At 39.5% G+C, this 26,792-nt stretch overlaps 1 protein-coding gene across 6 annotated transcripts in view; it reads left to right on the forward strand.

Moving 5' to 3' along the window:
- The window catches only part of Fat3 (FAT atypical cadherin 3), a 516,493-nt gene that overhangs the window by 462,637 nt on the left and 27,064 nt on the right, over nt 1–26,792 (forward strand). For all 6 annotated transcript variants that reach the window (XM_010633703.2, XM_010633705.2, XM_010633704.2 and 3 more), the window contains 6 exons: nt 1,453–1,590; nt 2,498–2,641; nt 5,577–5,774; nt 7,694–8,489; nt 17,830–17,964; nt 20,071–20,228. In XM_010633703.2, coding sequence (XP_010632005.1) covers nt 1,453–1,590; nt 2,498–2,641; nt 5,577–5,774; nt 7,694–8,489; nt 17,830–17,964; nt 20,071–20,228 — 1,569 coding nt within the window. The remainder of the gene's footprint in view (nt 1–1,452; nt 1,591–2,497; nt 2,642–5,576; nt 5,775–7,693; nt 8,490–17,829; nt 17,965–20,070; nt 20,229–26,792) is intronic.

The raw sequence follows: 26,792 nt of genomic DNA on the forward strand, positions 1-26,792 counted from the left end.
TAGGTACCAGGGGTGTCTAGAGGTCTCAGACTAGACATCCTTATTTTAGTGAAGTTGTTGCAAGGTTTATACTGGACTTTCTTCGCACTTTCCCCTTTATGTCTCCAACGTTGCCAGTCAGACCTGGGTGTTTCGGTGATACATTCTCCAGTTTGTATATTAGAAAGCATCTGAAAGATTAATTTATATCAAGGCATACGTTACTAATAATCTCTTTTCAACCAGAAGTGTATAGTTTTCAAGAAACCAAGACAGACTATGACATGGAAATTTAATGATCGTTTCTACTAATTTGTGATTTTAGATGTTGTTATTAAATATATAGAAGGTCACTCTATTTTTTATTTCTTTTTGAGATCTACAATACAGTGTGGTTAATAAATACTATATTGTATATTTCAAAATCAACACAAAAATAATAAGCACTTGAAGTGATAGATACATTAATTTGCTTCATTTAATTTTTCTCTATGGTTTTCATTAATCATGACATCACTTTGTGTTCCATAAATATATCAATTCTAATTTATAGTACTAAAATAAAAAAATTATTAGGTAACTAAATGAAATAAAGTCCCCCCACCAACACCAACACACATAGACACAGAGCAGGGCAGCTATAAATGGAAGTAAGTTTGATATTGATTGCTCACTCTTAGAAGAGCCCTTTGGAGGAATTTCCTGAAGTATCATTTAGAATTGGAAGAATGAGCCATGTATTCTTGGAACTCAAGTTCCCTTAGGCCACAAATTACATTTTGGAAACAATGAACACCTTTCTTATCATCCTTACAGAACCTTAAATTGGACAAGCCTCTCCCATCCATGCATCTATTCATCCATCCACTGATCCATCAACCCACCTCTTCTCCAGTTTCCACAGTGTCAGGTTGTGGGTGGTTGCAGCTCTGTTCTGGATGATAGTTTATTCTTATACTTCACAGGTAGACTTTCCAGATCCCCTGTCCCTCCTGAGCAGTACAAGACTCTGTCCGTGCACATAAATACTAACATTACCAGATTCGATTAGTAGTCAATGAACATCGTATTTGCTGTGTTATAAAGCATAACTTTCTTGGTATTCCTTATGTGAAGATGCATAAGTTTAGAAAATGTCCGACTCAGTAATAGATACCACTCTGCAGAATTGAGGAATCATGAAAACATTCCTATCAGTCAGCTTTTGGCTCCATTCTCACTGTCTTAAGATGTGAGGAAAATCAAGCCTAATAAGCATCAGGCTATAAGCAAGTAGAAACTAATAAAATATAAAATGGGGCTCCAGCCTTTGTACTTCCCTACTTCAGTCAATCCATCATCTCTTCCACTTAAGGCATCTGATCACCAGCAATGGTGAGGAGAACTCCTAGGACTCTCAAACATAGGAGCCCAAGAATAAATTTTTTACTCTAGAGTCAAATCTTTTCTTTGTTTTACTTGTTTTCCGTTAAGCTAATTGCAGAAGATGTAGACAGCCAGCCTAATGGACAGATCCATTTTTCCATTGTGAGTGGAGATCGAGACAATGAATTTGCTGTGGATCCTGTCTTGGGACTTGTGAAGGTTAAGAAGAAATTGGACCGGGAACGGGTAAGCTAGTTTAGGTCAGCTCCCTTCCCATCCAGCATCTACCCCTTTCACTGGAATCATTGGCACAGCTTGCTTGGGCGTAAAGAGCAAGGTTCTCCGTTCTAAATAAGAACAATAAATAGGGTTGGGGTAAAACACAGCACAAAGTAGTATTTGGCTTAGACTTTGAAAGCATTTTCTGCCCATAATAGCTCCTGGAAATTTCTTATTGATGAAGGTTTTTAAGTACTTATCTTTCTGGATCATTTGCATATCAGTCCCTCCTACAGAAAGGAACAGGAAAACGTACATACAGTACCAGATTCATGAGCAGTTTTAGCCATGGGCAAGCGAATACAAAAAAGTCCCTGAAAGTATATAGGCCAGAAAGATAATCCAAAAAATTTCTCTGTCTCAGGTTAAACTAAATTTCCGAACACTGTCTTTCTTGATGAAAAATAGATGTCTTCAAAGAAAAATCAGAAATAGAAACCAATGTCATAATAATGATACCAAAAAGCAGATAGAATCCACTAGGTGATATATCCCCATAAATATTAAAAGCAATAAGAGAGGTCAGTGGTGATAACTGTTATGCTGAACAAAGGCCCAGAGCCATTGTTCTAATAGGGAGTATTTAGAGACAATTTTTGATTGTCTAAACTGAGCAGAGGGTGATAGTGGCTCCTTGTAGGTAGAAGCTAGGGATTCTGCTAAACATCCTGCAACATAGAAGTTAAGCACAACAACAGAGAATTATTCAGCCACAAATGCCAAGAGTAAAGAGCTTGAGAAACCCTGGTCTAGAGAATCCAAGTGAAGGTGGTTAATCTTTAACAAAGCACAGCCGTAATCTGCATTTTCTCTAAGGTGTGCAGAAGGAAGGGAGCACTGCATTCATTCTTGTCATCTCTTTGTGACTTGATAGGTGTCTGGATACTCCCTGCTTGTCCAAGCAGTAGACAATGGAATTCCTGCAATGTCATCAACTGCAACTGTCAACATTGATATTTCTGATGTGAATGACAACAGCCCAGTGTTTACTCCTGCCAACTACACTGCTGTGATTCAGGTAAGCAGATTTTGTCTGCCAAGCACTTGTCTATATGAATTCAGCCTCTGACTTCTGATGTGGTCTACTCATTGTCTTAGTGAGTTAGGGCTATATAACAAAACAATTTAGACTGGGTAATTTATGGACAACAGAAGCTTATTGCTGACACTTTTAGAGGCTGGGAAGTCTAATACCAAACTTCATCATGTGCTATATCTGATGAGAATTTGGTCTTTGCTAGATGTTGACATCTAGTTGTATACTCAAATGCTAGAAAATGCTAACAGGTTCTCTTGGGCCTCTTTTATTGGAACATTAATTCCTCCAAATGGCTCTACTGCTTAATACTATTTCATTTAGAATCCTCTATCAACATATGAAGTTGAGGAGGACACAAGACATTTAGACCATAGCACTCATTAGAGTTTTTGTTATTATTAGTTAAAATCTACTTGTCTAGTCATAGAACAGGTATAAAAAGAGTCTGGTTCTTCTGTCATAACTGATGAATAAATATTAGTAAGAAGTTTCGAAGACCATGTTCTTTCAATGTTAGATGCTTTGTGTACACAATCTAACCCTATAGCAGCCTGTGAAGTGTCATTGCAGATTGACCCCCCCTTTACAGTTTAAGCTTAAGTCATTTATCAAAGACCATGCAGCTGATGAGTGGCAAAGTCAGAATATGAACTTGGGTCTGTTTACTGAGGGAAAAAAAAAGCTCTCTTTTCATAATGCCAGACTATCTTTAAGCAACTTTGTGATGTTCTGACAGGAGGAGGAGATTGACATGAGCCATCTCATCAGTCAAAGGGAAGTTAGTCATCAGGATAGAGCTGCTACTTATTAAAATTAATCTTCCATAAGCAATTTGTATGGCACTTTAAATACATCTGCTCTTTAAAATTAGACTTCAAGATAAAGTAACAAACTGCTGACATTCTGCACTCAGAGAAAATACATCTATTTTTCCATTTATTTTTTATTTACAATTTAGTTCATGAACATAGTACCAGAAGCTGAACTTCCTCTACTTTGCAATATTTCTAGAAGCTAGAAGTCCAACTTTAGAATCATCAGTAAATCTGCCCTAGGAATATTCTGGGGGATATAGAGTAGACAGAAATTGATGTGCATGTCTTGGCACAGGTATTCTGATTCCAGTTTGGTCTCAGAATCACCCAGGTCTTTGTGGGCAGAAGGAAAGATGAGAATGGGCCAGGTCTTGAAACCCCTTTGGAGTAACCTTGCAGACTTTGAATGTGGCCATTTACAGTTTGTCTGTCTTGCTCCTAGTCCACTGAACTATCCAGGAATCAGGCCTGGAGGCAGTCATAAAGCAAGGAGCCTTCCACTTGGCCCCAGCCCTTTGTCAGCACAATCCTATTTCTTCCTGGGAGGATTTCCTCTCACTTCCTGTGTCTCACCAACCGCATGCTTTACCCAAAACAAAATGGACCTTGCCTACTCAACATTCACTTTTATAGCATGTATCTATCAGCCTGACAGACTATTTTCACATGCACAACAGGAAGTCAGCAGTGAAAGAATGGAAGTCTCAGACTATGAGTGGTGGCTCAGTCCCCTCTGCATGGGCTGGGCCCGCCTGTATTATTTTACACCCTACTTTCTCAGATGGTGACCCTAAAGGCACACATTCTCATTCTCTCCCTCTCTCTGTGGAGGAAAAAGCCTTTATAGAGCAAGCAAACAAATCAATAAATCTTCTGTTTTATGAGGTGCCGCGTATGTTGTCAGTATTGAAATAGTAAATCTCTGAGCTGAGGCAGTCCCATCATGGGCTCAGGAGGGAGGCCACATTTAGCTCTTGATGACCAAAAGGTACTTGAGAGAAGAAGCCAATACAAAGTCTTTGAGATCCTCTTTTTCTTTCTTTTTTTTTTTTTTTTTTTTTTTTTTTTTTTTTTTGCTCCTTTAAAATAAGCACCTCCTTTCCCCAGCCCAGAACTACTTCCTAATTCCAGCACACAGCTTTCATTAAAATTAATTCAGCACATAAAACTGCACTCTGCACTGCAGTGGATCACTGTCGCCATTTCTGTGACCAAACCCACTTAAGTCAATGTTGTGAGGAGCCTGAACTGATCAGCTGACTGCAGATCAGTGCAGGTTGAATAATGCTGAAGGCCAAACAATGGGGAGATGAAACCTATGCCTGAGCTACACCAAATTTAATTCAGGAATTTTAAAATAAAGATTACTTTTGGCCCAAGGAGCCAAAATTAGTCTTTTTCCATATGGGGGAAAAGGCAGAGAGTTGCAAAATAATGATTACATAATAGCATCTGGGCTCCTAATTATTCTGACAAAGTTCATTAAGGATTTCTTTTCTCTTTATTCTCAAGTTGAAAACTATTCTACCTGCTTTCTCTCACAAGGCAAAATTATGTTCTGGGGGTGTGATCCACCTGGTGTATGCCTTTGTATATGGACTGGCAAATTGCTTAGCATGTCCCCCTAGAATATCTGATGTGTGATATTGTGTAACAGTGTTGCTTGGGCCTCAGCATAGCTGGCTTGTGATAAGTGTGAAGAAATGTCTTACTATCCCAACAGAGTAATGTTTTCTTGGCTTGAGAGAGTTTCCCACATAGTCACAAAGGCTGGAAGCTCTTCAGGGGCACAGCAAGCCAATGGAGGACAAGGTGTATCCCACACCACCTATGGAACCTGCAACCCATTCAAACAAGAGCCTGTTGTCACCTGTGGAGTATCATCTCAAGGGAGAGCAGTGGGGAGGCTCCTCAGATGGGAAATATTATATTTACAGAGGCCAGTACATTTTCAAAGGCAAGATATCACAGGGAATCCCTTCCACTGAAAGCCTGCTTTTCTAGCACAAAACTCTCAGTCAGAAATGACGGGGGCTTTTATTTTAATGTGAAGAGAGGTATAATTTTATCTTCCTTTTTTACTATTCTCTTTTATGCAGGAAAATAAGCCAGTGGGCACCAGCATCTTACAGCTGGTGGTAACTGACAGAGACTCCTTTCACAATGGGCCTCCCTTCTCATTCTCTATTTTGTCGGGAAATGAAGAGGAGGAGTTTGTGTTGGATCCTCGTGGGATCCTTCGCTCAGCAGTGGTTTTCCGGCACACGGATTCTCCAGAGTATGTGCTGTGTGTTCAGGTATGGCCTTGTTCTCTGTCCACATTAGACTGCCTTTCTCTCTTGTGCATCTTTCTGTATTGTGGTTGGCTTTTCTTTGTTGAGAAGGTCAGCATAATTCCTTACTGTGAAAGAATGTTCTCCTTTTAAACTCAAATTCAATTTCACACCAATAGAAGTGGCCTCTGTGTGTGAAATTGAACAAGAAGGGAGACATCGTTGTTCAGAAAGGACTTTCCTATAGCTTGTGCCCAGCAGACAGTCACTAAGTCCAAATCTGCATCCTGGAAATTCCCAGGGTCCTGACTGATCCACAAAGACCATTGTTTGGTCAGTGTTTGCTGCTTTGTACCAAATTTTATTTATTGTATTACTTCACTTGGGGAAGCTACCAATAATTGTCATAATCAAGTTTAGCCTTATCATGGCTTCTCCTTGCCTCACCTATGAGGCAAGAGGAAACCAAGGATTCAGCTGGTGCAAGCTTCCCAGTATCTAAGCACCTCAGGATCACTGGCCTGTGTGACATGAAATAAGACAGACAGGCAAAAGCACCAGATATGCAAAGGCCATATGAGAAAGCACACAAAACCCCCGCCATGGGAACTTTGCCAACACCACAATTTGGGTCCTATCAGTAAAACAAAGTGCCTTTTTAATCCCACAGTTAATCATAGAGGGCAACCTAGACCCATGATGAACAGTGGCAATGACAACAACAGTAATTTTTTTATATTTGTATAGCATTTGTCTTTGTTATTTCTTTGGATAGGTTAAAGTCATTCTACTCCATGAACCCATCCAAGTTAGTAACGTTGGCTCTGAGCATGTCAATGAACTCTCCCTTATGCTGCTACTCCTTCAACAATATTGTGTAAATAATTTTTTATCACAATACAGAACTAAAGGGACGGCAGATATTTTCAGTGTTAGCTGAAAAGCTAGATGTGGAGTGAGCTGTAGAGCTAAGATTCAAAGTTTTATTTTTTTCCTCATTGAGTTTATTGGGACATTTTAGGTATACAGTACAGTTACGTTCATCATTGGGATCTTGTACCTTTTCGTGACAGGTCTTGGTTCTCAATTTTTCCCCTTGTCCCTGCCCTCCCTTCACCCCCTCCCCCCTCCCACTTTGCAAAGAAAATTCAAAGTTTGATCTGTATGCCATCTTGGCATTTGGTCTTGCATTACCTTCCATGCACAAAGACACATTTCCCCAGATCATGCCAGGCCTGTATGATCACTGCAGCCATGCACCCTCAGATCCCTGCCCGTGGAGCCAGCCCATGGGAATATGTTCTTCTTCTGAAGCCTTATATTATTATCTCCACCTTGTATGTGGCAGGTACTCAGTGAAGATCTGCTGTCAGAGCGGTTTGTTCCATTGATTCTTATATAAAGAAGCAAGAGAAAGGGATTTTTTATGCTACTTATTTTTTCCTTGTGCCAGTTTTTATTCTAAGCCTTACTATGATGTAATTCCCACTTAAATAATGTTGTTTTTTTAAATGTGTGGAAAGGTGCCATCTGGTCCAATCAAAAGGAAAGATTCCAACAGGGAATAGAGATTCCTGCTCTAAGTGGAAATGCCATTTTGTGAGGTTTTTCCCTGTGGTTCCTATCCAAATGAAAACAAGGCCAGCCTGTTGTGGGCATGTTGGGTCTCGTAGCACTCCCAACCTCCTTCCCAGTTCATCCCCACTGGTTTTATTGTGTTTACACATTTTATTGTCCATAACAAAGTGTACATATGGGAACTGAAGGTGATAAATCATTCCTCTTACTTAAATGCACATCCTCAGCATTTTTCAGAATAGTGACAGGAGAGAGGAAGAAGCAAATCTGATGAAAGCTATAGACATCTTCTATTTGAAGGGTTTTTTGAAATTATTATGATATTTTCCTTAATCCTTTATTTCTTCCTTTTTTGGTTGCCCTAGGCAAAGGATTCAGGCAAACCGCAACAAGTGTCTCATTCTTTTATCCGTGTGAGGGTCATTGAGGAAAGTATCCACAAACCCACGGCCATCCCCCTGGAAATTTTCATTGTCACCATGGAGGATGACTTTCCTGGTGGGGTTATTGGAAAAATCCATGCCACAGATCAAGATATGTATGATGTGCTCACATTTGCCCTGAAATCAGAGCAGAAAAGCCTGTTCAAAGTGAACAGTCATGATGGGAAAATCATAGCCCTGGGAGGCCTGGACAGTGGCAAATATGTCCTGAATGTGTCTGTGAGCGATGGCCGCTTCCAGGTGCCCATCGACGTGGTTGTGCACGTGGAGCAGCTGGTGCATGAGATGCTGCAGAACACGGTCACTATCCGCTTTGAGAATGTGTCCCCTGAGGATTTCGTGGGTCTGCACATGCATGGGTTCCGGCGCACCTTAAGAAATGCAGTGCTCACGCAGAAGCAGGACAGCCTACACATCATCAGCATCCAGCCCGTGGCAGGCACCAACCAGCTGGACATGCTTTTCGCTGTGGAGATGCACAGTAGTGAGTTCTACAAACCGGCCTACTTGATCCAGAAGCTGTCCAGTGCCAGGCGCCACCTGGAGAATGTCATGCGCATATCCGCTATCCTGGAGAACTGCTCAGGGCTGGACTGTCAGGAGCAACACTGTGAGCGAGGCTTGTCCTTAGATTCCCATGCACTCATGACCTACAGCACAGCTCGCATCAGCTTTGTGTGTCCACGTTTTTACAGGAATGTGCGTTGCACTTGTAATGGTGAGTGTGACTTAGAAAATTCTTTCCTATCTCCTAAGACTTTAGGAGTAGACTGTTCCTGGCACACAAGCATTCAGTCACCCATTGAACTATTATTAACTGACCATCTACCATGTGTCCAATAACTACAATAGATGCTGAAACTGCAGGAGAAATATGACAAGCCAGTCCTTACTTTCATAGAGCTTTAGTTTAGCGAGCAGCACAGACAGGCAGGCAGGCCCATGTGATAAGCATTGTTAGAAGCACAAAATCCTGTAGGAGGGCCCAGTGACAGGAAAGCTTTCCTAAAAGGAGTATCCTGTACATTGAGATAAAGGTCAAGACGGAATTAGAGGAGCAGAAGGAGAGTGTTCCAGGCAAGAAGCAGCTTGTATGGGAAGGCTTAAGTACAAGAGCAGAACCTACAGGAGGCGACTGAAAGAGCTTTTTCCTCACTGGAAAGAGATGGCAGTGATGACAAATGAGACTGGAGAACAGTACCCAGTGATCACACAAGGGCCATTAACCAGGATGAAGAATTTAAAAATTATCCCAGGCAGTGCAAACCCCTGGCTGATTAGAAGTGAGGAAGTGACAGAATCAGCTCTGCCTTTCACAAAAGAGCTGCAGAAAGGAATGGATGAGATGGAGTCAGGCTAGAGCCAGAGAAACAAGTGAGGAAGCTATGGCAAAGGGTAAGGGCAGTTCAATTTGCTTCAGTAAGAACAGGGGCCGGATGTTCAGGAGTGCAGTCAAGGAATAAATTCAACCCTCAGAGCCAAAGAGACAGAATGGCTCGTGTTTATTGATGTAACTACAGTCACTGAACCTTGACCTCTACTGGTGCAGGGCATAGCTGCAGAGTCATATGCCTGTAGTGGTCAGTAAGAACAATTTCTCTCTCTACTTCTCCTCTCATGGATGTGTGGAGCCACAAAGTCACTGCCTTCTCGGAAAATTACACTCAGATTTTTTCTATCTAGTGTCAACTTGGTCAACAGGGACTACAGCTATAAGGGTGGCCATTTGTAAAACATCCTTGAAGGGAACTAGGAAGAGACAGCATCCCTGGCCTCTTCTCTTGTAGAAAGTTCTTGGTTGTATTTATCAAAAGGAGGGCCTTAGTGCTCATGGTTCCCTTCAAGAAATATTTTTTATAGTGTCCAAGCAGGTCAGAAGACACTCACTTCCAGACACTCTCTCAGTGGTACCCAGTAAATTCTGTTTCCTCTTTCATCAGGTAGATGCAATGATGACCAGACCTTAGAATATGTAAATTCACTGCAAAGCCACTTAAATCATCCGTGCTAGGTGAAATGTATTTCTGGCACATGTCATCAGCATGCAGAATTTACAAATCCCGACTGCCTAGACCTTACCTAGATTTCCTTTTCAGGGGAATTGATTTATGCATCAAAACTCTGCTAAAGCCTCCATGCAGAGATTCACAGCAGGCCTCAAAAGTGTTTAGGACATGACAGGGCAGACTCTGCAGGAGAAACTGTACTATCTAATTAATCCTTGTACTCTGAAAAATCAGAGCAAAAATCTGTGGAGACAGCAATGTCCTAGGCACTGAAGATTCAGAGTGATAAATAAAACTGTTTCTTCCCTTGGAACCTAGCTATGGTGAATCCAACTTGCAAGCCCCTACTTGCTAAAGTATTTCAAAAATATGTGCTGCAGAAAAGAAAGCACAAAGAGTCCTTCCTATAGTCTTCTGTGATATTCATACACAAGGACCAGTATGTCCTGAGTTGTTGGAGATGAGTATGAATTCACTTAAAAGAGATAGGAGGTGGGTAGGCTTTGTAGAACTTCTTTAAAGGAGGAATTTAGAAGGATAATCTTTGCTGGGGATAGAAGAGCTTGATCTTTATTTTGGGTAAGGTTAATATTTTAAATGCAAAAAAGTATCAAGGTGATGTCCTTGTCCAGTCCTGTTGCCTCTTCCCTCTATACCTCTCTTCTCCCGGTAAACCAAGACCGCTAGACATTTTTATCATTCCGCCCCTAGATATCCCAAGAGAAACCTTTTGAGTTTGAAAAAAAGCATTTCTTCCATAAGAGCTCTGTGTGTAGTCAGGCCAAAGTGCTCAGCCTCTTCTCATCTTTAAGTCGTTCTTCTAATTAAGCTGTAAAATGAAATTCTATATTTTAGTGATAAAAGGAAATCAAAAGGTCCTCTAGTTCATCCTCATTCGTATCAGCTGATGTATGATGGTCCCTACTTTGTAAATGAGGTGCTATGCTCCTGGCCAAGGGCTCTACTGCCTGTGAGAGTGACATGCTGATTGAGTAGAGGGTCTCTATAGTCCCCTATTTGATTACCTGCACCTTAATATCATGGACTCTTCTATTTTTTATTTGAATCATAACCTCAGTGCTATTCACTCTATAAGAATTTAACCCCATCTTCTTAGAAGTCTGATCACCATTCTCACAACACCCTTCCAGGAAGGCAGAGTTCTCTTAGCCTTCAGTATACAGAGGACTTACTGCAAATCATGAGCCCCACACTCAGACATGGATAGCAGGTTTATGCCACAGCCTAGAAGTCTGTCCATGCAGCCTGGGTAACTAATGCTGGTGGTCAGGAAACCAAACTTGGACAAATCTTACAACAGAAAAGGAGAAAGTTTTCTCCAAGTTCAAGGAGAAAGCTTTTTATTTTTATAGTGATAGCTCTCTCACTTTTAAAGTTTCCTTTACATGAAAATATAGTGAATAATTGTGAAAGTAAGCAGTAGACATTTTTAGAAATCTTCTTATTTATTGGAAAGAAGAGACATTAAATTCAACAAATACCCTCCATAAACACACACAGGCAAGCACATAACTAGCATAGGCTGCTCATGTGTTTATCAAGGGGGGAGCAACAGATTCATTAAATGGACTTTTCCACTACTTGCTGGAATAATTAATATGATAGAGGTGGCTATCCATTTTGGCCTGTAAAGCAATGTTTATACAGAGTTGGTCTCAGTGTTCTCTCCTCTTGTCAACTTGCTACTCATCTTTTTCTCATGCAGCTATTTTGGGCTCAATTATCATCATTACCATCTTGAACCAAAATGCTGAATTGTGTTAACAAAATGAAAGCAGACTTGAATTTTAAAGCGAAATAAGCTATTAACTTCCAGCTACCATCTAGATTGTGTTTATTTATTTATTTATTTATTTATAGATTGTGTTTAAACAGAATTTCAAAAGATACAAAGTTCTGTTGTCAAAGATACCTCCTGATGAACTTCAGGTGTTCAATGAACATTTTAATTTCAGTAGAAAATCTGACACCAGCTTATACAAATGGAGAGTGATATATGCCCTGGAGCTCTTATAAGGGAAGTAAGAGGACAGGGTACTAGAACAACCTTCAGGAATGTGCTGATTTTCATGTTTTAAAATTTTGTTGACTTTTCAAAAATCCGATACAAAAATATATTTTAAAAGTGACACACTTCTCTAGAAGAATGGACTCCCAGTGAGACCGTCAGAGCTTATGTATTTATAAGGGTGATGGCAGAAGTGGTTGCCTAACTTGCCGTTTTTATTCAGATATGGAGCACAGAACAGAGTCTAAAGTTCCCAGTGAAAAGAATAGAGCATTACCATGGGTGAAGACAAATGACATAGCAACTGCACCCTCAGCTGGTGGAGGGAGGGCAATGTCATAGGGGTAGTAATGCACTGGAGGTAATGCTACCTGAGTGAGGCCTAGAAAGATGCCTAGAATTAGACAGGTGTCCAGAATGGAGAGTTCCAACCCAAGGAGCATGAGTTCTAAGGAAGTGAGAAACAGTGTACAATTTCGAGCACAGATTAAGGCAAGGACTGACGTTATAACTAATATAACTTGAGCTATGGTCAGTTCCCATGCTATTTTTCAGGTGTTCATAATTGCACTGAACCTTCACGATGACCTTATGTCTTTAACTTTCTTCAAAATTAACAAAACTAAGACTTGACAAGTTCAATGGATTCAGTCAGGGTCACAGAGGTAGTAAAGGGGTGAACCGGGATTCATACCCGACCATCTTACTTAAAAGCATTTCCCAATAACTGAACCTTACCACCTCTGTGCAGATTTGGAAAGAGCTTGGATATTTCCCAGTCTCCAGCACATGAACACATACTGTTTACTGTCTTCCTGGCATGCTAATTCAGCCCATTTTTGATCACCAATACCAGCGTCTCACAAGACAGCCTTGAGATTATCTGCTTTATACACTAGTGCGCAATAGTTCGTCTCCTCCTGACACTATACAACTCAATCATTCCAGTGATGCAGAACCTTTTAAAGTTTCAGTGACACAAACAGCCCTCTGCAGTACATGCGCCGTAAGTTCACCACCACTGCTTTAGACTCATATAAGATCTAATCTCTCTAACCACCACCTCTACAGTGAGCCCTCCAGATAGCTCAGGATAGTTGTTATGATTCTTTGAATCCTCATTTCCTAGCCAAACAAGAGAAGTCCCTTTGCTCCTTGGCTGTAAACAAATATATGCTATAAAGAGTTATAGGTGGTATAATTGGGGCACAGAGGAGACATAAAGGAGGGAGCCATCAGTTCTACTTGGAGGAATCTAAAAAGGCATTGGGAGCAATGAAGCTTGTCCTATGGGTTTTTGCCAAGCAAGCAATGCATTCTAAGCAGCAAAAGCTGTGAAGAGAAAGACTCAGATTCGGGGGTACTTTGTTTTGGGGTTGTTTTTTTTTTTTTGTTTTTTTTTGCTCATTCACTCAATAATTAATTGTATACTCTTTCCCACCAAACCATAGACAGAGTCTTGTACATACATGGTGAAAAAGGCTTATGTGGTCCTTATCCTCGTGAAGCATGGAGTCAAGCAAACAAAATTCTGGGAGAGTCTCCGTCTCTGAGCACATACAAGAGATTACTTCAGAGCACTGAACTTAGGAAAATGTACCATATTTGAACACTTCTTACAGGCTATAAGCTAAGGAGGCAGCTCATTGACTTATGTGGCATTGGCCAGGACATGACATCTTGGCAAGCTTATGAGCTCTGGGTATGGGATGTTTACTGTTAGCTACTGGATTCTTCAATGTAATAAGGCAGTGGCATAAATCAAGAGCTCGAGTCAGCTTAAAGTAGCAGCATAATAATCACAGCTAGAAGCTGATATATTGGCTAATGGTGTAGACTTAAACCAGGGGGCTGTGGGGATGCTGGGAAGAAGAGAGGAGAGCCTAAATATGGTAGTGAGATACTTCTAAAACCTCCAGAAGCCACCCTTCTCCCTGCACATTTCAAAGTGTTGAAGTTTCTGTTCCAGTGAACTGTCTGTCATCAACGCTGTAGAAAATGAGCAAAAATTCCACCTGAGCAAACCTTCAGAAGGAGGAAAATCTCCTTCCAAAGACTGGCAACATTGTGTGCACATCTCTCCTGATGGAGAAGCTTGTGTGTAATACCAGCTGCACCAGGGACAGAGAAGGTGGTGACACCCAACGGCACATGACGGAATGCTGATGAGTGAAAGGCTCCAGGACTTATTTTATGCCTCCTATCCACATGTATTTTCTGTCATCTATCAGTTTAAAAAACATGAATCTGGTCCAAAAAGAATAGCACAAAAAGATTACACCCAAGTTCAGATCTCTGCAGTGTTACCAAGTCAAGTTGATGTCTCCAGGTTTGAGACCTTATGTAAATTTTTTAACATCTTTACAAATTGCTTTCACATAACTAGCTCATTTAACGTTCACAACATTGTGAAGAACCATTATCCTAATTTTTCTGAAAAGGAAATTAAAACCCAGAAAAGCCAAGGAACTAGTTCAAGGCCAAACAGTGATTAAATCAAATAATTAGCCAGATCCAAATCCAGGTCTGCAGCTTGTCAGTGCAGTCAGTAGCCTTTCCAATCACAGCTTACCTTCCCAAGGGGACCTGGGCATGGGGAAAAGAGCTTACTCTCCCTGCTTTATGTTGTGACAGGAAGCTAAAAACATCTGGTCCTGCCCTGGCATACAGTAAATGGTGTCAGTGAGTTTGATAAAGTGGGAGCCTTTCTCCCTTCATGCTCACTCTGGCACCAAATTGATGGATGCCTGGAGACGCCGAGTATGTAGGTCTACAGGCCCCCACTCCCCAAGCTGTCACCGAACACAGCGCAAGTTCATTAAACCTGGATTATTTAATGATAGTTAATAAGATAAACTTCCTCCCAGAAGCCAACAGGAGTTGACACTTTGTCTCTTAACTGGTACTCAGGAGCTGATGAGGCACTTTCCGCCACCAGAGAGAGGATCTTTAAAGCTCTTAACAATGATAGGTACATACACTTCCCCGGAAAGGGGATGACGTAAACATGAGATTTCTAAAAAATGTTAACCCCTCAGCAGTCACTTAAAGCATAGTGGGTTTTATGTAGCTAAACAACTTCAGGCTTTGAGTGGAAAGGGGTTCATCCAGACTTATGTCTATCTGGGGCCCAGGATCACAGGACATCTTTCAGGGTTGGTGTCCACAAGGAAAGTCCCTCTGATAATAAATATTTTAGAAAGGAGCTGATTACTTCAGGTGGTTTACAAAAAGGAAAGGACTGCAGTGTTTGACGTGGAGAGTATTCAGTTTTCAGGATCTTGTTTTTCCGTAACTTTGTAAGCCTTTACTAGGAATAAGCCACCGTTTGTGCACAAGATGAGCTCTGTCCCTAGCTAAGGAGAGCTTTGCATGTACGCTGACCTGCACACTCTAAAATCTGCCTTCTTGCTTCCTTGAGCCACCAAAGAGTGAGCTTCTGAACACAGCAACCTGAAGCAACCACGGACTGAATGTTTATGGCTTAGCTTGTCCCAGGCTATGGCATGGAGAGGAGGCCCCAGAGAATTTTGAAAAGATTTTTTAAAACATCAAGACAAGCTCCTTGCCAAAAATTATCCCCTTTACTCTGAAGAAAGAACTAAAAACAAAAAGAATATATCAAATTAATAGCTGCTGGGATGAATATAAATATGCATTATTATATATCTTGTTTATTTTAATATTATTTTTAGAATGTGCTTGGTCTCATATTTATAGTAATGCTTTTAAATATATTGTTGAGCTATATTTTTCATAGTAGGGATTAGATCTAGCATAATCCATGGATTAATGACTGATTTCATTGTGTGGGTTGTTCTGCATCATGACACAAGGAAATAAGAAGAGGAGAGGTGAGTTTATGCTTTAACCAAAGCCAGAGATGCAAGTGATAAACTGAGAAGCCCTGTGGCCTCACCAGGGCCCAGTTAATGCTAAGAGAAAAAACAAAATTGGATAAAAAGTAGAACCACCTTAATTCTGAATTTGTTCTAAAATACAGTATTTAGCTTTCGTTATAAACATTTATAGCTATTTTGTTTTTTGTAAGGTGTGACTTTGACTCTTACAGGAATGAACAGCTTTGCTGTCACAGATCTGAAATTATCTAGCTTGCTTTTCTTCTTTGAAATTAGCTTTTAAAATGGATTTTTGGTAATGGAATATTTCTTAGCAATGCAGCCATTATATAAAAGTAGAATATGCTAAAAATGTAATATTTACAGCTGTGTTTCAAAAATGTAGAAATTGATAAAGAGGTTATCCTTAGACTGGCTAAAATGAAAGATTAAAATAAAAGAGACCAAAGTATACAGGCAGAATGGAAAGTGTCATACTTTTTATAATATAAACTGTCTAATTAAAAGGTAATGCTCAAGTAATACAGTTGTTACATATTATCTTGTTTTATAGAATTCATGTGTTTGCATGTTGACTTCATTTCTTTTCATGTTTATATATCCAGGCCTATTATTTCATTGATTTTGAACAATTATTTTACTCCATTATTTTTTTTAATTTGTTGAATGAATTCAACAAATTATTATTTTATTCTTGCTGTTGGATAAATGTGTTACAAGTCATTTAAAAATTGGTTATCAAAGTCTCTTGAAGTGAGTCATGAGATGGTCAAACAGCTCTTTTAAGTTCCATGAGTATTAATAAATATATAATAAGAATAAAAATTTGGAAGGAAGAAAATTAGAAGATATATTTCAGGGCATATGGGTCTTATAGAGACATTTATAGATATCACTCTAATTTTTCAGTTAAAAAATGTCTTCACCTTCTAAGATTTTGTAAATCTGGATCAGTGCCAAGAGTGCCTTTTATGACTAAGCTATAAACCAGTGAAAAATAGGATTTATGAATTCCGAGTTTGCTGGTGCTACTTATATTGCTCCTCTTGAGGATTGCAGTTTTTAAATGTTTTTATGTTGTTACCATTACATTTCTGCTTTCTCCTGGTCAAAAAAAAAAAAAAAAAGATTGTGTCATAGGACAATGTGATTAATGATGAGGAAAGAACCATCATGGAGAAGAATATGATAATGGGTCCACTCTTGCCAAGGAACAAAGCCGCAGATGTCCAGTGTATTAGAGGTTCAAATGGAAGAGGTGCTCCCTTAGGCCATTGCCAACCCATTTCAGAAATTACCACTCCTGTTATGGGTTAATTTTAATTCAGATCTCCTCTCCTATAGTCCTCTTACCACTTAAACTCTTGTAAGGATGGAAGGAGCCCAATTACACTTAAAATACCCAGAACTGTTGAAAAAAATACTTCCTTCAGTGGACATATATCTGCCCTCACCACAGTCCTGACCTAACTCACTTGGGCCGTGGATTCTACCTTAATCAGTTAATCTGCTTAACAGGATTTCCCTTTTGTGAGACTAACCTTTCATCTTTCTGTGCTATGCACATCAAACAGATAGAAAGGAAGCCTTCCTTTGCTGAGCGTAATTCTACTATTTTTGATAGCTGGTAGGGCACACTTACAGCTACTCAATAAAATAGCATGTACCAGAAGGAATTAGTAAACAATGTGAGTTGCATTTTCACAATTTAGTCATACTTTTCTCTAGAAATGTCTTTTCCCTACTCTGAATCAACAGCTAACCTCTTCTACAGTCTTCCCTCAAGTCTTTCAGGGCAGAGATGAGCTGTAAAAGAAATCTGAACCCAGGGCATGCATGCAGATGCCTGTCAAGTGCAGAATCCTAGCAGAGGCTTTGCATGCAATCTTTTTTCAGTTGAAGTTTGTCCAAGTGCCACCTTAGCATATTTTAACCTTAAAAATGAAATTTTATCTACTTTTTACACCTAACCGGCTTTGATCTGAAAGTGAGCTTTGGGCAGATGGAGGAACATGTGATGGGCACCCACTGGAAGTGCTTTTGCTCCTGGATGGCTCCTTTGTTACTCAGCTTAGAGACTGTAGAGCCAGTATTCCAATTCTTACCCAATTTAGGGTGAATCCTTTTGTGTACTGACCATGTGTGTTCCCCTCTTTGTCACAGGAGGATTGTGCCCAGGGTCCAGTGATCCTTGCGTGGAGAAGCCATGCCCAGGGGACATGCAGTGTGTTGGTTACGAAGCCAGCAGGAGACCATTTCTCTGCCAGTGTCCACCAGGGAAGCTCGGAGAATGTTCAGGTGCAGAATGGCATGGATTGGAGTCTTATTTCATATTCCTGTAACACTTGCTCTGGAGTGAAATGCATTGCCCAGGCCATTCCAGAAGACGTTTATGTATGCATACAGCATCTTCCTTCAGAATGGAGCCCAGTCAGCTTCCACATTCATATTTACTTAGGATTTATCACAGCTGCAGGATGTACTAAGGAAACGAGTAAAGCCTGGACTCCTTATAGAAAAGGGAGAACATAGAATGTGTTCTCTGTCATACCACATGGTATACTATATACTACATGGCGTCTGTAAAGATGTAAATTTGTGGAAAATAGAAAAGTATTGGTTGAAAAGAGGAGGTAGAGTATCTGTGGCATGATTTTTGATATATACAGGGCTGTACAAATCCATAGCCACAAAATAGGGATCATCAGAAGTAGAGCCAAGCCAGGTGAATCCTGTTGACCTTCCATGGTTAACTAACCCAAAGCCTTAAGTAAGAAGACTCTGCAGGGGAAGTGCTGCATGTTCCAGAAAAAATAGATGCTTACCTCTGCAGTATAAGAGAAGATAATATTTAGATTATTTTTATCCAAATGACTATTTCTGATGTTAAATTTCTATGCTTCTTTTGATTCATATATTCTCTGCTACTTCTTTCTTCTAAAGGTGTATTCATTTTTGTTACCAATTGAATCCTCTTTTTGTGGTAGGGTGTATTTAAAATACAGACACGATGATACCAATTTTAGATTCCAAATAGTATTTATTAACTGGTGATGATAATAGGAACTACAGGGGGAACAAAAATAACTATGCCTATTATGTGCAAGATATTTTGCTACACCTTTTTAGAAATTGAGTACTTGGTGTAAGAAGTATTTTCTTAAAAATGAAAGCAAAAGCCCCTTCAGAGTTAATGTCAAAAGTAGTGCTGTCCATAAAGTGAAGGGATTCTTGCCCCAGTCTTCCCAGGTTTAGGCTTAAAAGAAAATTATTCTTCCCCTGTCCCAACACACATGGCATATGGTTGGATGTGTAAATACCATAAAGCCGTGTCTCACTCCCTTTTGGTGTCACTTCATGACTATTTCCTTTGTGTTTTCTATATAGGAAACTTTTAAATTTCCATGGTTCTTATTGATTTGGTCTATTTCTACACTTTCCACCTTTCACCTCAGCAATTATTTTGCTTGTTAGAACATAAAGTTGGAGGTACTAAAAATGATGAACTCAGAGTTGGGCAATGATAGCTTAGACAAAGAGTCTGGGAAGAAGAGCCTTGAAATTAACAATCAGGAAATGGAGTTGTGACTGTACATGGATTCCCTTCATACCAGTTACCTTTTGTTCATCTTGAGTGTAAATGACATAAGTTGGCTATTTGGATTTAGATTACTCGAGAATTAGGGATACTACTTAAAAATAGTTTTATTGTCATTCTTTTTGTTTATAAAATTCCAAGTTCTTCAGAGCCTTACAAGTAAAAGGGATTGGTAGGGCAGGTAGGGGAGCAGATTACAGGTTTTCTTTTAATAATATTAATTTTTAAAAGTGAGATTTGAGGATCTAATGATACTAAAAAAAAAAAGTCCATGCTATAGAATTTACCAGGATGACATGAGATAACCAATATATTTTTGGTAACTGATGAATTAATAATTTATTTTTAATTTTGAAGTTAGAGTGTGACACAGGTGAAGTATTTAATGAAAACAGGTTTCTTCTCAATGCCTTCATTAAATTATCCCCATCTTTAGTCAACTTCCTTGGTAGTTGTTGGGTGATTTCATGTGTCCTTGCTCATTTCTGAGTGTTAAAAGATTTTTTTTCCTCATTCAGTTTATTGGTACATTTTAGGTATACAGTACAGTTACATTCATTGTCAGGATCTTGTACCTTTACATGACAGGTCTTGGTTCTCATTTTTTCCCCTTGTGTTAAAAGATTTTTTTTCCTCATTCAGTTTATTGGTACATTTTAGGTATACAGTACAGTTACATTCATTGTCAGGATCTTGTACCTTTACATGACAGGTCTTGGTTCTCATTTTTTCCCCTTGTGTTAAAAGATTTTTTTACTGATCTTTTACTAATCTTTTTTAATACCTTCTTGTGATGGTCTTTTCAGGACACACTTCTCTTAGCTTTGCTGGGAACAGTTATATCAAATACCGTCTTTCAGAAAATAGCAAAGAAGAGGACTTTAAACTAGCTCTACGCCTGAGAACCCTGCAAAGCAACGGGATTATAATGTACATCAGAGCAAATCCCTGCATGATTCTGAAGGTATGTAAAATGGACTATCTTTCCCAGCAGTCAGGTTTCAGGTGAGTATTTTGGCTCTTGGATAGAGAACTGCTGACGTTGTTTTATCGTTTGAGTTTAAAAGACCAGAATAGACTTCAGGGCGAGGGGGAGGAGCAGCAGAACTAGGAAATGTGCCAGTGTCCCATTTCTTTCTCATATTTTGCTTCAAATTTGACACTTGGTAGATTGGAGCATCTTGCTGTATGAAGGAGGTTCAAGGCCTGGTCTTCTCTGAGCTGTAATCATTCAGTTTGTCAGAATGTTTCTCCTAATCAATTCCATAGCAGAGATGGTCCTTTAAAAGGACTGGCTGTACCCTCTCCCACTAGATATGGCTCTCTCTTCTCACCTCTGAACAGGACTTCCCTTCTTGCTTGGGGAATTTAGAGATGTGGGGAATAGAAGATTCCACATATCTATCCATGACTCAAATAATCCAGCTTTTTAATTCATTTCCCAGTCTCAGAAACCCTCCTAAGATGACCTTTAGAGAAAATCTGGCATTTGTATTCAGCTCCAGGCCTTTAGTGACTTTAGGGAGGACAATATTGACAGTTTTATGTGCATCACTTTGTAAAGTCACTCTGGTATGTTTGTTATAGATCAGCACATATTCATTTGAGTAGGAAGAGGATAGCACTTAGGAGAGGTTAGTTATTTACCGAAGATTGCATAGCTAATGAGTGGTAAGGCCTGGACTATGCTCTATTATCTCTCATTTCATAGTTGTAATCTCCATGTTGTCATCAGTTCTCCATCTTGTTGCTGCAATTCATTTTGATATACCAGCCCACAGTAAGGGCTCTTTAGAAACATACAAAGCCTACCCAGTAGAAAGTGCCCGGCTAAGTGGGATGGCTGAAATCACTTGTCCTCCAAGTTCAGGTAAGGACCATGGTAGGCTTTTGTAGCTTCTGTCCTTTGGTTATTGATATGTCATATTCAATTTCACTAGGCAGTCCAGGCTCTAATCCTGAAGGCAGTTGAGAAAGGAAAAAGATACAGAGACTATTAAATGCCAGTGGTTTCTCTTAACTATTACATAGATGTTCATTTGCCCTTTTCTGATATTGCCAGCTATTATTACTTGTTCACCAGAGTAAGTCAGCAGGACTCTGGAGTCTTAACAAGCAGCTACATTTGAAGAGAATTTCATATTATCTTTATTCATTTAGAAGAGTTTTAGCTCTGGAGTAGAAAACAATGTTTTTTTTAAAAAAAATGCTGTTGATGCCCAGGTTTAAAGAAAACAGATTCCTATCAGATATCCATGTTAGGAGAAAAATTCAAAACCATAAATTTTGCTTTTATTCCCACCTGGTCCCTGAAGCAGCCTGCATTGGACCAGGAGATCATTTTTTAAATAGCCCTGGGAGGCAGAGATTATGATTGCTGGGAAAACACTTTCCCATGCAGAGCTGCTTCTCCTCCTGGCTTTCCTTAGGTCTCACTGGTAATTCCCTCTCCTCCTTTAAGTTGAAACAAGGCTGCTTGCTGGTGGACAACATTCGTAAGAGGCAGATACTTTCTATTAGCAAATCTCTACAGAGTGCTAAATTTCATAGGACAAAAATATTGGTCTTGAATGGCATGATCCTAAAATGGAGCTTGTCATTTGACACTTCACTGGCAAATGTCTAAAATATGTACATCCCTTGGCACAAGAAAGAATAATTAAGTATTCTAGGGAGCTCTAGCTCCCAGGGTACATTGTATTTCATGAAGCAAGCATATTTCTGAAAGGTGTGTAAATTCAATCTCTATACACAGAACTCATAAATGAACTTACTTTGAAGAAAACCATCTCATTAATCCCTTTGTAATGTGAATCATCACCCTGTATGTTCTATAAGTTTGCTTTTCATATGCTGGGTTGTCCCAAAGCAGGACACAGATGTAATGAACTATTGCAGATATTCTCCTACAGTTGCCAGCAATATCCACTTAGGGGACATGAATATGTTTACTTAACATCTTTAGGCTCGTGCAAGATTTAATTTCATTGGTTTTAGGTACAGTATGGGCCTTGTACTTTGGTTCAATGAATGACTAAACTGAAATGCCTTAAACTGCACCTCCTGGTTGTTTATATTTTCCCAGTCAGACCATATTCTCTAAAAAAAAATCATAATCTGTTGGGTGAAGGGCACCCCTTGAAGACAGTTAAAGAATTACATGGAGACCTTGAGAAACGAAAATGCTCTTGGATAGAAGTACTACCGTCTCTCAGCAGCAGTAAAAAGCATTCACTCTTATGTGTGCCATTAATACCCTGCTTTCCAAAAAAGATTTGAGGTTTACCATAAACACCCAAATGCAATAAAGTCAAAGCACCATTAAGATGAAAATACAAGGTTAAAAGCTGACCAATGAGGTAGGGAAGAGAAGAACACCATTACTTTTTCAAAATTAGGTCATGAGGAACTATTTCAAGTTGAGCACAAATCGTAACACCAAGTTTCCTGGCAGCCAAAGCAATAGTAAAATAGATTCAGTGACTCCTCACACCTAAGAAAAAAACATGTCAGACCATTAGACAAGATGTAAGGGAAAATTATGAAGAGAAGAGGATTTTTCTGTATGTCAGTCTTTTGGCTCCTGTATGGGAAAAGAACAAGGATACCGTGCTTGTTAATCTAGAAATAGCAGGCCTTTTATTTTTTAGGAAGGTTACACATGAAGAATTGCCTCATTCTGATGATTCTCAGACATGGCTAGCTTGATACTCCAAATCTAAAAGAAAGTTAAGGAAAGTTCATTTGTTCTGTATAATAGCTCGCTTTGTATAGCCAGATCATTCAATGATAATCTAAAAGAATATCACAGGTACTCCCTACAAAATTTAAGTTTCAAAGATCTACTTAAGCATATCACTAAACAATGTGTTAACTGACGATAATTACATTTTGAAATAATATTAAAAGTCTGTGGCCCATATCACCCTGAACAAATCAGATCTCACCTGAAATAATAATAGGACACCCACAATTTACAAAGTACTTCCACATATTTTTTTTTCTCTCACTCCCCTCCTTGGACATAAGAGTGTTCTCATTTGCTTGTGAAGCTCAAAGATTTAGTGGTTTTCTCAAAGTGATATGTAGTTAACAGAGGCTCTGAGCATGTGACAGGCCAAGCAGGTTAGAAGTACTGCAAGGGTTTATCAAAGGAAAAGATTCCAAGAACTGGGGTAATCTTTATCCTGTTGCTTATTTCTTCAAGACCTATTTTTGGTTGTTGTTCTGCTTTGTTTTTTGGTACTGGGGATTGAACTCGGGACCTTGCACTTGCCAGGCAGGTGGCTGAACCACTGAGCTAAATTCCTGGCCCTCAAGACATATTTTTGAGCATGTGTCAGCTACTATTAGCAACTTTGGAATATAGGTTTTTAAATATCTCCTTTTCAAAGAATATTTAATAATCTTCTTACCAGATGTATAATTATGCTACATTTGCTAGACACGCACGATAAGGATACGAAGCAGTGAGACTTGGTGCCATAAATAACCCTTTTTATTCAAAATCCTACTTTCACGCAAAGCTAACTTGCCATAGCTCTGATTTTTTTTGCATTCCAAACCCCAAGCTAATGAACATTTGGGTTAAAGTGCATCACTGATTTCCAACAACCCTCAGGATCTAAATATTTTATAATATTAGGGCAACATTCACTGAATTATGCATGTCTTTGAACAGATTACCAAACATTCTCCTGCCCAGCACATCATTTCAATATCATAGACTTTTCTCACAGCTTCATGTACATATTACTTTCTATTAAAACAGCTCATCCTGATTTGAGAGAGCTTTATACTTTGAGAAGACACATCATATTAAACTAGGTAGACCCTATTCTGGACACAAAGAAAAGCTAAATGTGACAAGAGTATATATTTCCAATTTTAGAAGACTTGGATATGAAAACAACAAAGCATTCTCTTATCTCTCTCTCTCTCTCTCTCTCTCTCTCTCTCTCTCTCTCTCTCTCTCTCTCTCTGTCTCTTTCTCTCTCTCTCCCCATCTCTCTCTGTCACATACTATACCTGTGCAATAGCAGAAAGTATTAACTTTTCACAAGGTAACTTTTGGCATAAGCGTTGTGATTTATCATAAAAACAAGACTGATAGTTCCGAAGTCCTAAAGCTGTGAAGGTAAAAATGGTTTGGGTAAAATGGTAGGTATTGTGTAGGCATTTAGCTTCTTTCATTTAGCAATATTGCTGCTATTTTTTCAACAGAGAAAAAGGTAATATGAAATGTTCAGTTCACTTGGGATTTTTATGTTCCTTAATTACAAAACTTATAAGTATGTGAGTACACTAGTCATGTCAGACCTTCTAGGTGAATTTGTGACTTGGAATTATTCAAAAGGGGTAGATATGAAAGAAGTAATGAACTAAGTAACATTAAGTGCATATCCTTTTACAAGAAGTTAGATGAATGTGTCCATACCATCATATTTTGCATGATAGACTGGGGATGGCATTTTGTAGCCACAGGGCAAAACAGCAGATGGGCTGTGGCAGAAGAAGGTGGTCTCCAAAGTCACATTTGATTATTTTATTACTTACACTGAAATACAAATATGGATATTATCCAGCAGTTGTCACTGAACAAGTACTCTCATATGATTTATAATATCCATTCAGTCCATTTTGTTAAAACAAAAATTAAAAAGGCAAAGCCAATTGCATAAGATTACATGTGAAAGTTCCCTGGAAAGAAAATAAATCCTCTAGTCATTTTATGTCTGAACATTTATATGACAGAGCAAAGTACACGTATATGAAGTATCTATGACAGGGCCAACCTTCATGTATTGGGCATGGTATTGTTGTAAAATAAACCACACTTTTTCTCTCTGCTCTCCAAGCCCAAACCCAGATGCCATTCTCACCAGTGACCTAGGTGGTATCTGACAGACCCTGAATTAGATTCAGCATTACTGAATTCCCAGGAATTTTCTGGTTCTTAAAGCCCTTAGCCTTCTTTTACTCATATTTTTATGTGGTGTGGCCTTAATAATTTTATTTGCAAATTAGAGAATGCCAGGACGAGAAGATCCATGGAGATTTAAAGACAGAAATAAGAGTTCCTATGAACCCTCTGGAGCATATGTCTCCTATGTCTCTGGAACATACATGATAGAGAAACATTCTATTTATGAGAATGAGTAAGGCTGTGATAATTGCTAAATCTATCATGAGTAAAACACATCCAGATATTTTCAGCCTATTTCTCTTAATTCAGTTGATATTTATATCTCCTTTGTTGTTAGTGATCTGGAAAGTCTGCCTTGTCCTCTCGTATTCTTTCTCTTGCTTTCTTCTCCTTGCAAATGCCTGTGCTCTGCACCAGCAGATCCTCAGAGATGGCTACCCCTTCTTTCGTGGTACTGACAATGGCCTCCTCAGGATCTTATTGCTGGGTCATAAACATAGGCCAGAAGGAAAGCTTTTGTTTCACAGCTTCTGGCTGTCAATCCCTTCATGCCCAAATATAAATTTGGCTAGATAGGGGCCAGCCCTCAGTCCCATTATCCTAAAGCCACCTATCATTTCTGAGACATATAGACATGGCTAGCCACAGAGGAGCCAATGGCCAGCTCAACTCTTCAGCTACAGTTGAACCTGGGTCTCCATGGAGGATTAATCCCTAGCCAGCAGCTCTCTGCCAGCCAGCTTCCTTCACTAATGTAAGTTTCGACCCGAGCATGAGTGAGACCACCAGCCAGGCAAAATTGAACCAGTGAGGCAAGGAGTTTGTGACCTGATGTAGGTTGGCCAAGGGCAACAAGACCATTGGCATAGGAAGGAGGGCCAATGCACTTTATATAGAGGAGTTTAAGTAGAAGACAAGAGGTCAGCTTGAAGGGTGGAAAATTTGGGAGTTTCTTGGGTAATGGGCTTGAGGCTGACAAACAGGAAGGGGTGAGGGTAGCAAGGTGGTAGCAGGTACAGCAAGGCACAGCAGGTGCCTTGCAGTTTTTTTGAGAATTGGTCTCTTTGCAGGTATGAATGAGCAAGACAGTAGCTGGCTTCCTATCATCGCTCTTCTTACAGGCAATGCACATCTGTTGAGGTTTTTCCTTCTCAGTTGGGTGGGGTCTCACTGAGGGGGCCTGTCAACTAGCACATGCTTCCTCTCTTGTGTGTAATTTCCCCTGGAGTTTAGTCTACAGCGGGGAGTTAGAGGCCCTCTCTGCACCAGTGCAACTAAAGAAGCAAGTGGGCCTTCAGTGCAGCACCCTAGACCAGGGCCTTGGAGCAAGGCATATGTAGCTAACCAGAAGATCCTTCTGCAGAGCCAGCTGTCGTTAAATATACTTGTAGTCTAAGCAAATGGCCAAGCCCTTAGCACTTTGTGATTATAGGCAGTATACCAACAGACAGTCTTAAGAATAACACTAGTGTTAATATAGAGAGGTTTTAAAATCTAAAATATACATAGAGCTGGGAAATAGGGAATCTATATTTCTACCTGGCCTCTTCCTCTGCAGTACAGTACACTCATCAACTTATTCAGGGAATATATATATGTATA

The sequence above is a fragment of the Fukomys damarensis genome, unplaced genomic scaffold (assembly GCF_012274545.1).
Source record: "Fukomys damarensis isolate Sample0158 unplaced genomic scaffold, DMR_v1.0_HiC HiC_scaffold_16, whole genome shotgun sequence".
Classification (NCBI taxonomy): domain Eukaryota; kingdom Metazoa; phylum Chordata; class Mammalia; order Rodentia; family Bathyergidae; genus Fukomys; species Fukomys damarensis.